The sequence below is a fragment of the Theropithecus gelada genome, chromosome 9, assembly GCF_003255815.1.
Source record: "Theropithecus gelada isolate Dixy chromosome 9, Tgel_1.0, whole genome shotgun sequence".
NCBI classification, from domain to species: Eukaryota; Metazoa; Chordata; class Mammalia; order Primates; family Cercopithecidae; genus Theropithecus; species Theropithecus gelada.
The window spans coordinates 122,380,070-122,396,623 of NC_037677.1; the positions used below are offsets into that span (position 1 = coordinate 122,380,070).

Sequence of the window (16,554 nt, forward strand, 5' to 3'; positions counted from 1 at the left end):
CTTTTCTAGGTCATCTTCTTAAGTCACAGAAATTTCGTTATTTGTATTTGAATATAGGATTTGAAGTTATTAGAAATCATGCTTTGATCTTAATTTAAATTTTTTTCCTCCTTTTAGCTTTTTCTAAAGGCTCCTGTGAACACTGCAGAACTAACAGATCTCTTAATTCAACAGAACCATATTGGGAGTGTGATTAAGGTAAGCAGGACAATTGTGTTTATTCTGATTAAATTAGTTCTTTATTCGTTCATGCTGGGCATCACCATGCTTGTAATCCTAGCACTTTGGGAAGCAAAGGTGGGAGAATTGCTTGAGGCCAGGAGTTCAAGACCATCCTGGGCAACATAGCAATACTCTGTCTCTACAAAAAATAACAAAAAATTAGCCGGGCATAGTGGCACCTGCCTATAGTCTTTTTACCCAGGTGGCTGAGGTAGGAGGATCTCTTCAGCCAAGGAATTGAAGGCTGTGATGAGCTTTGATTGTGCCACTGCACTCTAGCCTGGCAACACAGCAAGACCCTATATCTGGGGTGGGTGGGGGAAGAGTTCTTATTCTGTTTAGCTCAAATTGGAAGCAGTACTACTGGAGGAAGGGAGACTGATCAGAAGTCATTGCAGAAATCCAAGCTTATTAAATGCAGTAGGCTAGGTGGTGGCAATGGAGAGGGAGAGAAGTGGGCTCATTTAGAATATATTTGGGAGATGAAATATGATGGGGTTTAATCCCTGATTGGGTCTGAAAGTGAGAGGAAAAGGAGTCAAGGATGACTTCCAGGTTTCTAGCTTGAGCAAACAGGATAACAAACATGGAGGAAGGCCAGGTTAGGAGGGGGAACGTGAGTTTGGGTTTGTACATTTTGCGTTTGAGTTACCTGTGAGATACCGGGTAGCGGGTGGAGCCCCGGAGACTTGGGAGTTTGTCGTAAATGTTATTGAAGTCATAGAAGTGATTGAGATTGCGCAGGGAGGGAAGGGACAGACACCTTAGTAATACCAAGAATACTTGGATATCCGAGTACTATAAGTGGCAGAGCCAGCAAAGGAGATTAAAAGGGATGACAGAAGTACAAGAAACAACAGTGCAGTGATGTCATACATGGCAAGAAAGAGAACATTTGAAGGAGGAGGGGATGGTCATCCTTATCAGGTAGATGTTGTAGAGAGCTCAACAAAATAGGACTGGTTTGGACCCTGGCTCTGCTGCTTATCATCTGGTGGTTCTTTGGGTTATCTGTTGTTTGTGTAACAAACCACTTCATAGCTTAGTGTTGTAAAATAGCAACACTCATGTATTTGGCTCATGGATCCACAGTTTGGACAGAGCTCAGTGGGCACAAGTCATCTCTGCTCCTGCTCCATCATGTTAGCTGGGGAGGCTCGACTAGGGGCTGGAGGATTCCCTTTCAAGATGGCTCACTCACATGACTGGCAAGTTAGCCCTAGCTGTCTGTTGTGAGCTTAGCTGGGACTCTGGACCAGGGGCCTTAGTTCTTGTCCATGTGGGCCTTGCCACATATTGGGTTGCTTCCAAGAGCAAGCAGCCCAAAAGCAGCAGGCAGAAGTGGTGATATAGTGCCATTTCCACCATTTGCTTAGTCAGTACAGATACAAATTTCTACCCAGGGGGAGGCCACATTGATCCCACCACTCCATGAGAAAAGTATCTAGGTCACTTTGTCAGAAGAGCATGTCCAAGAAGAGATCCACTGGGGCCATCTGCGAAAGATACAATCTGCCACAGTACCTTAATCTATTTCCATTTCTAGCTCTGAAAATGAGGATGATACTAGCACCTATCTTGTAGAGTGCATGGGTAAACAAAATGAGTTGCTGACTGCTTAGAACAGTGCCTGGCAACTGACAAGTGCTACATATGTGTAGCTGTCACTGTTGATGTCTTTTTCCTGTTCCCAGCACCTGTTCCCTAGCCTGTTGTGAAAAAGACAACAAACAAAAGTTCCATTCAGTCTAATGTTCCACTCGAAGTACATCACCTTCAGAGCCAAAATTCTTGAAAAGTAATCTTAAGTCATGGTTTCTACTTCCTGTCCTCCTATTCATTCTTCAGACACTTATCTGACTTTTACACAACTAAAATTCTGACACTGAATGATAGGGTCACCAACATACTTGTTACTAAATGCAGTGTACACTTTTCAAGGCTTCTGACAATATTAGTAACCTTATGGCACTCAATGTAAAGAAAATGAGAAATTAAACCTACAGGGGCTTCCTTTTATTAGGGCAATGGGAAAAAGCAGACCACCTGCTCTTTCATCAAATAAATGTGATCTCTAGCTGATTCGTGTCTTAGAAGACACTTAGAAGACCTAATGGATATGGAAAAGAAGCAGTTATTTTTATCCTTGAAAGAGGTTATCTAATGGCAGGATTCACCCTTTAAATGGATAATTACATCAATAGCTCTGCAGTTATAACTGGCTTCTTTGGCTTCTCCAGAGACACCTGAGGTGTCCTGAGGATAGAGACTTCTTGTTCTTAGTAAAGGGACTACCCAGAGCATTCAGTGGAGCCAGTCCCTAGGATCATAGAACAAAGGGCAGGGGGGTTCTCTTTTATCCCTTCTCTCTTGCCCGTGTGGTAGGTGTAAGTGGCCCTCAAGCATTGCCCAGCTTCACTTACGGTCAAGATTGACAAGTGTTCTGGAAACTCATGAGTTTTAGATGAAACAATGCTGTGGGCCAGCAGAGAAGCAAGGCTTGGCGCCAGCCAAATTGTGTAGAAAACAAATTAAAATGCTTTATTTCATGAGGTTTTATCTCTTCTGGTTTTGTATTATATTGAGAATCTGATAAAAAGACTTAAGAATCTAGTACAAAGAAATTTCAGTCTGTCCAGAATCTGGGACAGATTGAAATGAGTCAAGGGAGGTAAAGTGAAATGAACAAGGTCACACAGTATTTAAGATACAGTGCTTTCCAAGATGATGGTGGTAAAACTGTGACAGTATTTAAGATATAATGCTTTCTAAGATGCAGTGGTAAAACAAAGTGTTGCTTTTGAAAAGTGAAAAGATAAATAATTCCTACATCCCAAGACTTGGTATTATACTCTTGGTATTATACTAAATATAACATTTAAATATTTTTTCTTTTAAAATAGCAAACGGATGTTTCAGAAGACAGCGATGATGATGTGGATGAAGATGAGGTTTTTGGTTTCATCAGCCTTTTAAATTTAACTGAAAGAAAGGTTGGTTTCACTGGGTGGCATCTGAATGGGTATTTCTTAGGCCAAAACCACTTTTATTTAATGCATGGTGAAAATGTCTTATGTCAGACAGTGATACTAACTATAGGGATAAGTGCTCTTGTGAAATCTTACTGTAATCCTTTTTCGATAAGAAGGTGGTGGTGTTGGGTCTGTACCCAGTTAAAGGTGTTCGCTCCCTGTGCTTTAGGGAATCATCTGGCTTTGCAGTCCTGATGTTAGTACTGATGCAGGAGCTGTTTGTGCTGTGTGTCTGCAGCTGTTATCTTTGCTACTTGTGTAGTGGGGATATTTTCAGGCTTTGCTGCCTCCATGTTGAGGGCACTTATTAACATTTTATTTTGTTTTGATTCATCTCTTTTTATTGACTCTCTGATGAGTTGTAATAAAAAGTAAACCAGCTGCTTACCTTCTTTAGAATAAGATGCAGGCTACACTTAATCTTTAATTTTGAAATAAACTTTCCAGTTACTTCCATCTGTCTTTATGAGATGGACTAGAATTGCCATTCCAGTGTGTCTGCATGTTAATTGATGACTCTCTTACCACTGATCATGGGATGGTAAATAACCAGTGTATTTGCTTTTGAGAAATGCTTAAGCAGTCAACACTGAAGACATACAAGATGTTAAGGCTATGGCAGGAGACTGCCGTTAGCTGTAAGATGAAAAGTGATAGCTCTTACTTTCAGGTTTTCTCCTGTACGTGATGGCTTGTAATAGGAAACAAGCTTTCTCTTTGCTTTCTAGGGTACCCAGTGTGCCGAACAAATTCAAGAGTTGATTCTCAGCTTCTGTGAGAAGAATTGTGAAAAGAGCATGGTTGAACAGCTGGACAAGTTTTTAAATGACACCACCAAGCCTGTGGGCCTTCTCCTAAGTGAAAGATTCATTAATATCCCTCCACAGATCGCTCTGCCCATGTACCAGCAGCTTCAGTAAGAGACTTGGGAAAATGTCTTTGAACAGTAATTTTTTTTCAGATAGATTCATGAATGTCATTTAAGTAGAATATGCAGGTATAGAAAGAGTTCTTTCCTTGGTTTAAGCGGGTTTAGTGTGAGGGGAGTGGAAGAAACATCCTGTGAAGTGCATACATTATTAACAACTGGCTTTTTGAAGAGTTTGTGACAATAATCTTGAAATTTAAACTTAAGATTTAAGTGGTATATAAGTAGATAATTTCATAATAGACTTTTCATCTCCATTTGATTGAAGTTTTCACCTTCACAGATAACTTTCTGCAACACGAATAAAATAACGAACAATTACAATAATAACAAAACTGGTAAAGTTTCCAAATTCTGTGGGTATGTTTCATAACTAATGAAACCATAGTCCTGATACTATGGCTAGCTTTTCAGAGTTTTTGTTCTATTTTTTAATCCAGGAGTTTTTTTTTTTTTTTTGAGACGGAGTCTCGCTGTGTCGCCCAGGCTGGAGTGCAGTGGCCGGATCTCAGCTCATTGCAAGCTCCGCCTCCTGGGTTTTTACGCCATTCTCCTGGCTCAGCCTCCCGAGTAGCTGGGACTACAGGCGCCCACCACCTCGCCCGGCTAGTTTTTTGTATTTTTTAGTAGAGACAGGGTTTCACCGTGTTAGCCAGGATGGTCTCGAACTCCTGACCTCGTGATCCGCCCGTCTCGGCCTCCCAAAGTGCTGGGATTACAGGCTTGAGCCACCGAGCCCGGCCCCAGGAGCTTTAAGTTTACAAAAATATTTCAAATGTAGCTGTGAAGTCTAGCAAACTGAGTGCACTAAGAATTGTATTGCCTGTGCTTTGCAATAGAGGACAAAATATAGGCAGACTCTCTTATTTATTTCTATCTATTAAAAAAAATTTTTTTTTTTTTTTTCTGCAGAGACAGGGTCTTGCTACATTGCCCAGGCTGGTCTTGAACTCCTAGGCTAAAGCGATCTTCCCGCCTTGGCCTTCCAGTATTGGGATTACAGGTGTCAGTCACAGTGCTTGGCCTAGACAGAGGTCATAACACTTGTGTTGTGGTTTTCCTGTAAATAGCTGTAGGAATGCAACTCTACTCTGGAAACCTCTAGGTTTGCTGTTTTTCCCTAGGGATTTGGTGCTTATCTCCTGCTCCCTGCTCTCTCAACTGCAGTTCAGATTGTGCTTCTGGTGCTTTAAGTGGTTTTTCTTTTTTTTTTTGATCAGCTGGAGCTCACATTTATTTGGTTTTATAGGAGGGTGATTTGCTTTCTCCTAGTCCTGTTAAAGCTGAAATGAGCCAAGCGCAGTGGTGCATGCCTGTAGTCCTAGCTACTCAGGAGGCTGAGGCAGGAGGAATGCTTGAGGCCAGGAGTTCCAAGCCTCAGTAGACTATGATTGTGCCTATGAATAGCCACTGCACTCCAGCCTGGGCAAAATTGCAAGACCCTGTATCTTTTAAAAAAAAAAAAAAAAAGGCCAGGTATGGTGGCTCATGCCTGTAATCCCAACACTTTGGGAGGCTAAGCCTGGCAGATCACTTGAGGCTAGGAGTTTGAGACCAGCCTGGCCAACATGGCGAAACCCCAATTCTACTAAAAATACACACACAAAAAAACTAGTCGGGTATGGTGGTGCAGGCCTGTAATCCCAGCTACTCGGGAGGCTTAGGCAGGAAAATCATGTGAACCTGGGAGGTGGAGGTTGCAGTGAGCCGAGACTGCGCCATTGTACTCTACAGCCTGGGCAACAGAGTGAGATTTTGTCTCCAAACGAAAAAAAAAAAAAAAAGCTGAAGAGGAGGGTTGTTCTGAGTTTCTTCCCTTGTTCAAGGGCATCCCGATGCACAGGGCTATGCTTAATTTTCAGAAAGAAGCAGCATTAAGGCTTTGTGGCCATTTCATTGCTAGAATTTCGGGTATGTGTTTATGCAGTTTCTGCAGTATGTCAGAAATTAGTTCCAGACTCTAGCAGTTGACTGTAGTAGTAGTCACAGGCTGTAGTGACATTGGTTGTGGCTGTATACCTTTGTGTGTTTCAGTTAAATGTTCATAGATTTAAAAAATTCAAAAATTCAGATTCGCATATATTTTTAAGTTCTGCACAGGCAGAGCAGTGATACATTGAGTGAATTTGAGACTCATCTGATCTGTTAGTTGCTATATATCCACAAATCAGCATAATCTGAGAGATATACTATTATAAAGAGTAGTACATAATCAATCTAAAATGCAACTGATTATGTAAATAAAAATCATTGCTGTAGACTTAAGTGTTCAGATTGAATGCCTGTGTCACAGCAGAACCCACCGAAGATGCCTCACCAGGTTTTCTCTGTGCTCTGGTTTGTTGATGTATTTCACTTGACCCAGCAGGTAAACAAATGCTGTGTGTGCCTTGTAGGAAAGAACTGGCGGAGGCACACAGAACCAATAAGCCATGTGGGAAGTGCTACTTTTACCTTCTGATTAGTAAGACATTTGTGGAAGCAGGAAAAAACAATTCCAAAAAGAAACTTAGCAACAAAAAGAAAGCTGCGTTAATGTTTGCAAATGCAGAGGAAGAATTTTTCTATGAGGTAAGACTATCCTGCTTATCTATTTGTTTAGATGTAAATAAGGATTTTCTTAAATGATTTATCAAGATCTATTGTTCTCCCACTTTATGTCCAAGTCTTTCAAGTGTGGCCACTGTTTTTCTGTTTCCCCATAGGACCTAGCAGCTAACATAGTGCCAGGTGCGTAGTAGGTACTCAAGAGGCTAGGCACTAGCCTCCTTGCCTGCACTGTGGTTATGAGCGTGAGGAGGAGGAGGAGAAAAGCGATTAACCTGCTAAGAATGATTAGGCATTTATAATACGCTTCCTGTGAAATCTTTCCTTCTAAAACCGTGCGGAGAGGTAGACATTAGCCTGGGGTTTATGGTTGTGGACTTTAAGTTATAGGGAGATGAGGGAAATTACCTGAGATCACACAGCTGGTCAGTGTGGAAGCTGGGGCACCCCTGCTACTCTGTGTCCTTAGTCGTGGATGTCATCCCGCTGGTGGGATTTCTCCAGCATTTTTTTCCTATAAAGGTAGCTTGTACTGTGATGGGCAGCCATATACCAGAGAATATTCTTTCTCACCCTCTCTTCCTCTGAAAAATCTTGAAGTGGGCCAGGCATGGTGGCGCACACCTGTGATCCCAGCACCTTGGGAAGCTGAGGCGGGCAGATCACCTGAGGCCAGGAATTCAAGACCAGCCTGGCCAACATGGAGAAACCCCATCTCTACTACAAAAAAAATTAGCCGGGCATGGTGGCAGATGCCTGTAATCCCAGCTACTCGGGAGGCTAAGGCAGGAGAATTGCTTGAACCTGGGAGGCAGAGGCTGCAGTGAGCCGAGATCGCGTCACTGCACTCCAGCCTGAGCAACAAGAGCGAAACTGTCAAAAAAAAAAAAAATCTTGAAGTGTATCTCTGAGGGGAACTATTTTCCTGAATTGGATGATATCACATCACTTTTAAGACCTCTACAGAAGACTAAAGCACTACAAATTTAGCTGTGCCCTTCTTTTCCAGGAAGTAAATCGTAAACGTAATTTTTAAAAAACATGCTTTAGCACCTCAGGTCGACCATTTGCGGGGAGTATGTATGGGTGTTTTAAGATGATGGGGTATGCAGATTTACTCTGTCTTCACACAAAAGCCTGATGCTAAGGAAGCAGCTGAGAAGAGTATTTGAAGACCAGTTCTAGTTAATTATCAAATTTTATGAGTCTTAATTTCACTTACGTATCACAAGATTATTTTGACAATTAAATGAAAATATCACTTAGCTGCTTGCTCATCTCTTAGAAGTTGCACGCCTCTATCCCTGTTCCTCATGTGGGTTTAAAATCTACTTGGTTTGTGTTTTATAACTTCTGCCTGAATGTCCATTTGAACTTTTAAAATTCTGAGTTTTGCTTTTTTTAGCTCTCATTCTTATTTAAGCATATGCCAAACATACTATTCTTTGCCGTAGATTAAATGGGTTTTGTCTTTGGGTTGTCCCGATTTTTAATTCATGGTTACTTATTTGGTTTAGAAGGCAATTCTGAAGTTCAACTACTCAGTGCAGGAGGAGAGCGACACTTGTCTGGGAGGCAAATGGTCTTTTGATGACGTACCAATGACGCCCTTGCGAACTGTGATGTTAATTCCAGGCGACAAGATGAACGAAATCATGGATAAACTGAAAGAATATCTATCTATTTAACCCATTTCCAGTGGACAGTGATGGGCCTGTTTTTGTAACATTACCAGAAAACTCAGTGGAGATTTACTGAAAAACTCATGACTTTATTCAGATTAAGGTCCTCCACAAAAAGTAGGGTTCTGTCCCATGTGTCTGTGACACATTTACAAAATATCAGTTTTTAAAATTTTGGTCAAATTATGAGTGGTTGATTTAAAAACTTTTCCAAGAAGAAGAAAAACATGGAGTAGTAATTTAAAGAACTCAATAAAAACTTCTATTTTTTATTTTAAAATAATATACACAGTGTTATTTTCTTCAAGACTGTCCTGTGGGTGTGCGATCCATCTTCGCGTCACATGCCTGCCATCCCCAGCAGCTCAGCCACCCAGCTAACTTTGGGACCCTACTGCACCTTGCGTTTGCTGGGGAGTCACTGTAGAGTGCATCTCTGTTCAGCAGTTTCAGGGCACGTCTCACACATTTTCTGTTCCTTATTCATTGTTGACATAGGGGACAGGTGATCCATTACTTGCTGTAGAATATCCTTACTTTCACTAGGAGGCAGATTACTGAAATAGTATTGTGGTACCAGTTGCATAAATCTGTTTGTTTAAAACAAAAAGATTAGATTTTGAGTGGGGAAGGTGGTGAGAGACACCAAACATTATGTCTGGGCACTTCCCATCCCTGGAGCATCTACCTGCAGAACCGGTGTTTAATTTGAACTCCTCAGTATCTCAGTCCGACTTTGTAAAATAAATACTTTCTGGTTTTCATGCAGCCAATGCTGTTGTATTTCTAGAATAAGTTGGCCTCTCTAGTGTTACGCCACACAGTGGAAGTGCTGTCTACCACTAACCTTTAGTGGAAACTAGTATTTCCTCTAAGACCCAACACCATATGAGAGGCACCGATCATGTATGCTTAGGAGAGCTTTGGGTAGGGGTATCTTTGCTTCTTTCTCATTTTAACTAGTACCACTCCACATCCAGCTGCGTAAGCCAGACACCTATGAGTCACTCTTGGTTGCTGCCTTGAACACTACTTGCCGGAATAGTAGTGGAAACTTCAAAATGGATCCAGACTCTAGTGGCTTCTCAAAGACTAGCAGAGTAGTCACACTCTCGCCACTGCCTCTCCTTTCCATTCATGTGGCAGCCACAGTTCTTTTTTCTTTTTAGACAGAGTCTTGGTCTGTCTCCCAGGCTGGTGTGCAGTGGTGTGACAATAGCTCACTGCAGCCTTGACCTGGGCTCAAGCGATCCTCTGCCACAGACTCTCAAGTAGCTGGCACTACAGGCGCATGCCACCATGCCCAGCTGATTTTTTTCTTTTGTAGAGATGGGGTCTTGCTATGTTGCCAGGGCTGGTCTTGAACTCTTGGGCTCAAGCCATCCTCCTGCCTTGGCCTCCCAAGGTGCCTGGCCAGCTACAGTGATCCTTAAAACTATATTGAGAAGATGCTACTCTTGCTTAAAATGCTCCAATTGCTGTGTACTGCACTTGGATAAAATGTAAACTATGTGGCTCACAAAGCCTTACACCTTCTGGTGGTGCCTGCCTCTCTCTTCAGCCTCCCCTCCTTCCTCTTCCCCGACAACTCCAACTGCAGTGGCTCTTGAAAGATGGCTGAGCTCATTCCTCTCAAGGTCAATGCACCTGCAAACAGTGCATTTCTCTAGCATTCTGTTCCTCTTAAAGACACATGGTCTTTGTTTTTATTTCTACACTCTTTTCTCTGCTGTAATCTCCTAAAAGGCAAGGACATTTCTTAGGTATCCACAGAGGCCTGCCCTTAGTAGGTACTCTCAACATAAATTAAGATTGCATCAGTATAAACTTTAGAACTAAGAATAAAAGCCAAATTTGTCATTTACTCCTACAGGTATGAAATAAAAAAAAAAATACAGCCCTTTCTTCCCCATTAAACGTACAGTTCAGGAGAGATTTCTGAGGTAATCCTGATGTAGTTGTTCTCAGAAATGCTGAATTGATGGAAGAGGACCCACTCTGGCATCTTCTTGGTGACTGAGTAACCAGATAGGGGATGCAGCTGAGCAACCTGCTTATGTGTCAGCATTAAGTAGTTACCTGATCCATCAACATCCCGAGCAATCTGAAAGGCAGAGTTTTAAAGAAAAAAGATTTTGTATTAATACGGAGATCATTATACAAAAATGTTTGTTGAAGAAAATACCAAAGTATTTCATACGGGATAGTTTAAAATTTGCCACTCATGTTTCCTATTTTCACATGTAGAAAATAAGCCATAAGCATGTTTTGCCTAAAACTTTGAGACAGTGATGTTAACTAACTTGAGCAACAGCAGGGCACTGTGCTAAAACGGTGCAGCTGTGAGGTTAATGTTTTGGCCATGAGATGAAACGTAGCATACTACCCGCCATACTATGGGCGACATACACTCCAATGCCAAGTGCTTTACACTTGGTGTTTAGCACACAATGACCCTGTGATGTAGGAACCTTACTTTACAGATGAGGAAATCCATACTGAAATGTCATTTTTCTCCATTAAGACTACATATTCTGCCTTGGCCCTTTATTCCCTTGAGGGGAAGGATATTTAAGTATCAAATCTTTAATAATAACATGGATTTTTGTTTTACTTAATGTCGAAATCATCATCCTAAGTGAGCGATTGTTGGCAGCACGTCCTGGGTATGTGCAATTCAGGGGAGCCTATGCCGAGGCAACCCCACCCCCTCTCACCTGCATAAAGTAACCAGACAGAAGAGCTTTCTTTATGTTTAGACAGTTTTCCTTGGAGCCAAAAGCAGGTTCTGCATAGGGAAGCTCAATTCGCTTGATAATTTCTAAGAGTTCAGCTCGGATAACATCTGCCATTCTGAGTGCTGAACAGTTGAGGAAGTAATCATGACACCACTTTTCAACACAGTCTAGGAGGGAAAGAACACAAGGCTATTTAGAAATGATTTGTCAGAAGCTCTAAAGAGCCCAGGCCAGGCAGTTGCCATCTTTAAGCCCTGTGCTCTCCTCTCCTACAAAGGAGGCCACACAGGTGAGTGGCAGGAAGGCAGCAAGGACAAGGATTTCTGGTGGCTGCGAGGTCGGCTGTCAGGGCACTACCAGGAAGGGAGACGGTGCCACTGACAGCACCTATGCCACCTGCTGGGGTTCTGTGATCCCAGCCAACTGGAAACTTCCTAGTGGTGACTGAAGATGTATTTCACTAACCTGTGGCTCATAAAGGCCAGAGAGGATTTTGTAAGATCTATATTTTGTCTCTATGCATACAGCAAGGATGTATGTGGCCCCATTTAATCAAACTAGGCAGAAAAAAGCCCACAGTATAAATTCCTCTGATCTATGGAAATATCTCATATTTTATTGAATGATAAGAAAAGGATTACTACCAGGTTGATTTGGGAATTAATTATGTTACAGTTAAGCTCATCTACCCTAGCTGTAACTTTTATATTAAAATTCAGGCATGTGGGTGAGTCTGAAGTTAGTCTTTCTGGCCAGCTGTAATTACTTAAGATGGACCTGGGAATGTACATGGCCATGGCACCGCAGGCAGAAGACCCTCATTTACCCCGTCCTGTCCACTCGTGCCACTCGGAGCAATGAGAGCACGTACTTAGTGTCACCCATTCAGCATGCCCTCAAAAGATGCCACCAAATTCCCGTGTACCTTCTGGCTCCACTGACAACTTTTTCTGTTCAGCTTTGAAACACTAACTCCCTGTTCTTTATACAATTCTACTGTCTTTCAAAGTGCTGTCATATTTTTCACACTACACATATTTTCACACCGTCTTTCAGAGCAAAGGAAGTAAAAGATACATCACGGAAAATTTCAGGGAGGGACTTCACTGGCTGCCCTTCATGGGTGACTCCAGCCTCTGCCACGCTGCTTTGCCCTGTTTGTCCTCTTGTCTCAGAATAGCAGCTTCCAGTTGACTTCTGAGTACCTTCCTGTGACAGGTAATCTACCCACTGCCCTTCAGGCATGCACAGGACTTTGTGGCTGTGCTTTGACACGCGCCATTTTGTTCTCTGGACACCCTCTGCTGTCCTCTGCCAAGCTCCATCAGCAACTCTGCAGCCTTCCCTCAGCACCCCAGCCTATTCTGCACCAGTATCTGGAGCTCTGCAACCTCTCTGCATGCATGTGGTGAATGTGCCAGGATATGGAAGGTGCACAGCACAACTCTGACACAGTGGGCATGTAGAGGTGGCTGTTCCTTGTCTTCCTCCGCAGACCCATGTATGAGTCTGTGTCCCCGTCACCATGCCCCAAGCAAGCTTGCTCTGAAGGCTGGCTGAGTGGAGTGCTGGAGCTCTGGCAGTACAGGCCCACCGTGGTGGCACACCAGAGCTCCGCGGGAGCAGGGGGAGTGAGCGTCTCCCACTCTGCAGACGCCTGTGGGTGCGTTTAGGGTCATAAGTGCCATTGCATTCAAGGGGCCAACAGGGCTAAAGAAGAAGAATGTTTGATGAATAACTAATAAGGACTCAGACTTATCTGAGGAAAGGAAGGTGGAATTAATAGGTAATTTCTGAGCATTCACTTACACTCACTGGTAGAATTCAGAGTTGTGTCTTGGTAGGCCTTGTAGATGCTGATGAGGGTAAAGTGATCTCCTTCGGGATGTAAAAATGTCTTCCAACAAGTCAAGGCAGCCTCTTCAGCTCCATGTGGCACATGTGAAAAGCAATTTGGAGCTTTAAAATGAAAAAGGTCACATGGTTAGCAATAATGAAGACATTTTATCTTAGCCTAACTTGCAGAGGGGAGGGGTCACAACTGTTAGTGGCATGGCTCCTGTCTTGGTTCTCTGAATAAATATGTTATTCTTGTTTACTTAGAAATCCGAGAAATTTAGAGTGAGTCATCCTAATTCTCCCTCTCCTTTTGTGTGTGTGTGTTTGCTTTTCTAAGGTCAATTGAATATGGTTAATACCCTGCTTTATTCCAGCAGGAGCAGGGAAAACCTGAGGTGCTCGGAGATCCAGACACAAGAAGAGGATTGGAACCCGTTCCGATACAGCACAATGGTTGGTCTGTTCCCCCAGTATTAGAATAAATTAAAACATACAAGCCAGGATGAATGAAGCCAATAGGAAATAAAAAAACAAGCACACATCATTATTTGGGGAAAAACACCTCTAGTGACACATTTCCTTCATCTGCACTGATTACTTCAGTAAAAGAAACCTAGTATGTTTTCATACATCTGATGTATAAATTTGCTGAACTTTGAGTTAGTTTTCTTATATTAAGATAATTTTTCATATTAAGAAAAATTTCTTTTTCTAACTGATTAAAATACTATCATTTCAAAAGGTTAAATGAATTGATCACCATCTCTGCTATTTTATCCTCAAAATATAATTTCAAATGGATCCCATTTAAATCTATACCTAGTGCAGATTTGCAAAAAAAGAAAAGGAATAGTGATTAAGGAGTACCTGTTACCATGGCAGCAATTGTTAGCACTTCATCTACACAGTCAAATTCACAGGACGCTAAGATAGACTTTGAGAGTTGTGGATCAAGAGGAAACTCTGACATGATGATTCCAAATTCAGAAAGATTTCCATCATTATCCAGTGCTGCCAGATAATCTAAGTCTTCCAATGCCTGCATCAAACTTTCTGGTGCTAGGAAAGGAAAAAATAATAATTTAAGAATCTCATATGGCCAAGATGGAGAAACAGGTACTGGATTTTCCCTCCTGCATGAAACAAGCAAATAATGGACAAAATACGTGAAATAATGGTTTGCAAGACACCAAATACCAGGCAGTGAAGGATAGTGATTCCTGAGACGGCAAACTCAGGAGGGGAGCCCTGTGATTGTCCAGCTCATGCTCCGAAGAGGGTCCCAGCTGCAGTGTGCATGCGGCGGGGGGCACCCAGGTGGAGCTTGCCAGCCTCCCTGCAGTAGGAAAACAATGCCAGGGATCCAGGGAGACTAACATGGCTGGAACTCGCGGTCACAGTACCAGAGAGAGACATACAAATAAGTCATGGGCCAGAGGGAGCTCCCTCAACTAGGCAGCAGAGCCCCACTGATCAGCGCATGTGTGTAAGGAACCACCTCAGGCCAGAGAAAGCCATGTGAGAGGATTAGAGGGAACAGGGGTGCTGACACAGGACCTAGGGTAGGGCCTGTTCCCACCAGCCAAGCTGGAAAACCTCATGATTTGTGAGGCACTGGGTAGAAAACACAAGGGAGAAATCCTAGATGGGCACTGCCACCTGACACATCTATACAGCAGGACCTGAAAGGATTTACTGCATCCCAGGACAAAGCTCAAAAATACTTCTGGGACTCCAAAAAACACTCAGTGCCCAAGAAGGTAAAATGTACAAGGTTTAGCATCCAGTAGAGAAGCATGAAAAGCAGGAAAATACATTGCATAATACAGAGAAAAATTAATCACAACTGACCTGGAACTCAGATGCTAGAAATAGTAGACAAAGATGTTATTTCCCAGTGCAAATAAAGAAATAAAGATAGCAAGCTGATTCTCTCCATCTCTTTATTTCTCTTTTAAGTTTATGTAACATCGATAATGATGTGGTATTATATATGCTCAATCTCTACCAAAGTTTTTAAAAATCCATTTATTTAAAGAAATATATTCTCTTTGTGGAATAAGGCTATATATCGGTTGGTGCAAAAATAATTGCGGTTTTTGCCATTACTTTCAATGGCAAAAACCGCGATTACTTTTGCACCAACCTAATATTTATTAAATAAATACATGTGTTTTTTCCACCCTTCTGGTTCCTGGTATAGCAATAAAGGTCACACAATGAAGCAAATTCCATAATAGAAAGCTGCACCCCCAAACTGCAGGATTTATGAGCCACTAGGTTGTTTTTCTCTTAGTTCCAGTAAGTGCAAAGTGGGCTGGAGCTGAAGACTCTGGGGACCTAAGAGGCGCTCGAACCTGTCTGCTCCTGGGAGTTCAAAGTAACAAATAGTAAAAACTTACTTACATGCTGTCTAAACTTTGATCATTAAGCTATATGTCTAAATTTCAGGCAAACTGAGTAGCTCAAAAACCTCACTTTGGGAGGCTGAGGCAGGTGGATCATGAGGTCAGGAGATCGAAACCATCCTGGCTAACACCGTGAAACCGCGTCTCAACTAAAAAAATACAAAACATTAGCTGGGCGAGGTGGCGGGCGCCTGTGGTCCCAGCTACTCGGGAGGCTGAGGCAGGAGAATGGCGTGAACCCAGTGAGCTGAGATCGCGCCACTGCACTCCAGCCTGGGCAACAGAGCGAGACTCCGTCTCAAAAACAAAACAAAACAAAACAAAAAACAAAACCTACTCACAAACTTCGATTTGATAAAATTCCTCCATTCCTCTCAGGACAACTGGAAGGTATTAGAAACTACTACTGTGGTCTGGGAAATGACTCAGAGAAGCTGCGATGCAGCCCACCACACTTCCAGTCCTGTGGGAGGACAGCTGAGCAAGCACCAGTATAACTTCAGCCTGACACACCCACCGCAGGCAAAAGATCTGCTACTGGGAGTGAGGGGCAGTGCCAGACCATTCAAGGGAAATCTGCAGGGAACCCAGACATCCGCTGGACGACTGCAGCAAGGCTTTCATCCTCACCTTGGGACAAATATGTTGAATTTCCCTATTATTTCTGAATGTTTTCCCATCAAGATTTAAAACTGAGCAGAAGCTTATGACTTCCCAGAGATATTCCTGTCCTGCCTGGATCCTGACATACAGCACTACTGTGTTACTTGTTCATTCTTGGGGACCTCTGGACTAACCATGACCTTGAGAAGTCACAATCATGGGAAATAAACAGATGGGCTATTCAGAAAAAAAGTTCAAGAGTTCTATCAGTGAGGCATGACATGAAAAGTAACAGCCGATCTGCTGGAGAAAGTACAAGAAGCAGCATCAGAAATAAGCATCTTAAACAGAGCAGGAAGGGGCTGGAGTACAAACTTAATTACTGAAAGCCTTTCAGAAACCAGTCTCTATAAATCAGCAAAGCTGCTGCATTTTAAGTTACAGGATCTTTGGCAATTGTCCGTTTAAGCATCTGGCTTGACAGCCAGGCTCTGTCCCCAAAGGGCACCTACTATTCACTTTTACACCCTGGAGTTGAGTTGGCCACACACAGAG

The 16,554-nt window shown here is 42.6% G+C and overlaps 2 protein-coding genes across 6 annotated transcripts in view; one reads left to right on the forward strand and one right to left on the reverse strand.

The window, feature by feature from the left end:
* The window catches only part of BCCIP (BRCA2 and CDKN1A interacting protein), a 28,644-nt gene that overhangs the window by 3,912 nt on the left and 8,178 nt on the right, over window positions 1–16,554 (forward strand). The window contains exons 3-7 of one of the 5 annotated variants that reach the window (XM_025395624.1): window positions 118–198; window positions 3,126–3,215; window positions 3,983–4,170; window positions 6,579–6,753; window positions 13,363–13,441. In XM_025395624.1, coding sequence (XP_025251409.1) covers window positions 118–198; window positions 3,126–3,215; window positions 3,983–4,170; window positions 6,579–6,753; window positions 13,363–13,441 — 613 coding nt within the window. Of the gene's footprint in view, window positions 1–117; window positions 199–3,125; window positions 3,216–3,982; window positions 4,171–6,578; window positions 6,754–8,246; window positions 8,697–13,362; window positions 14,918–16,554 lie in introns of those variants that run through there. The other 4 variants (XM_025395625.1, XM_025395628.1, XM_025395627.1 and 1 more) reach the window with 4 other exon arrangements.
* The window catches only part of DHX32 (DEAH-box helicase 32 (putative)), a 56,540-nt gene continuing 48,465 nt past the window's right edge, over window positions 8,480–16,554 (reverse strand). The window contains exons 8-12 of the mRNA XM_025395623.1: window positions 13,856–14,047; window positions 12,959–13,108; window positions 11,129–11,316; window positions 10,334–10,515; window positions 8,480–9,001 (exon numbers count right to left, since the gene is read on the reverse strand). Coding sequence (XP_025251408.1) covers window positions 8,830–9,001; window positions 10,334–10,515; window positions 11,129–11,316; window positions 12,959–13,108; window positions 13,856–14,047 — 884 coding nt within the window. The 3' untranslated portion in view covers window positions 8,480–8,829. The remainder of the gene's footprint in view (window positions 9,002–10,333; window positions 10,516–11,128; window positions 11,317–12,958; window positions 13,109–13,855; window positions 14,048–16,554) is intronic.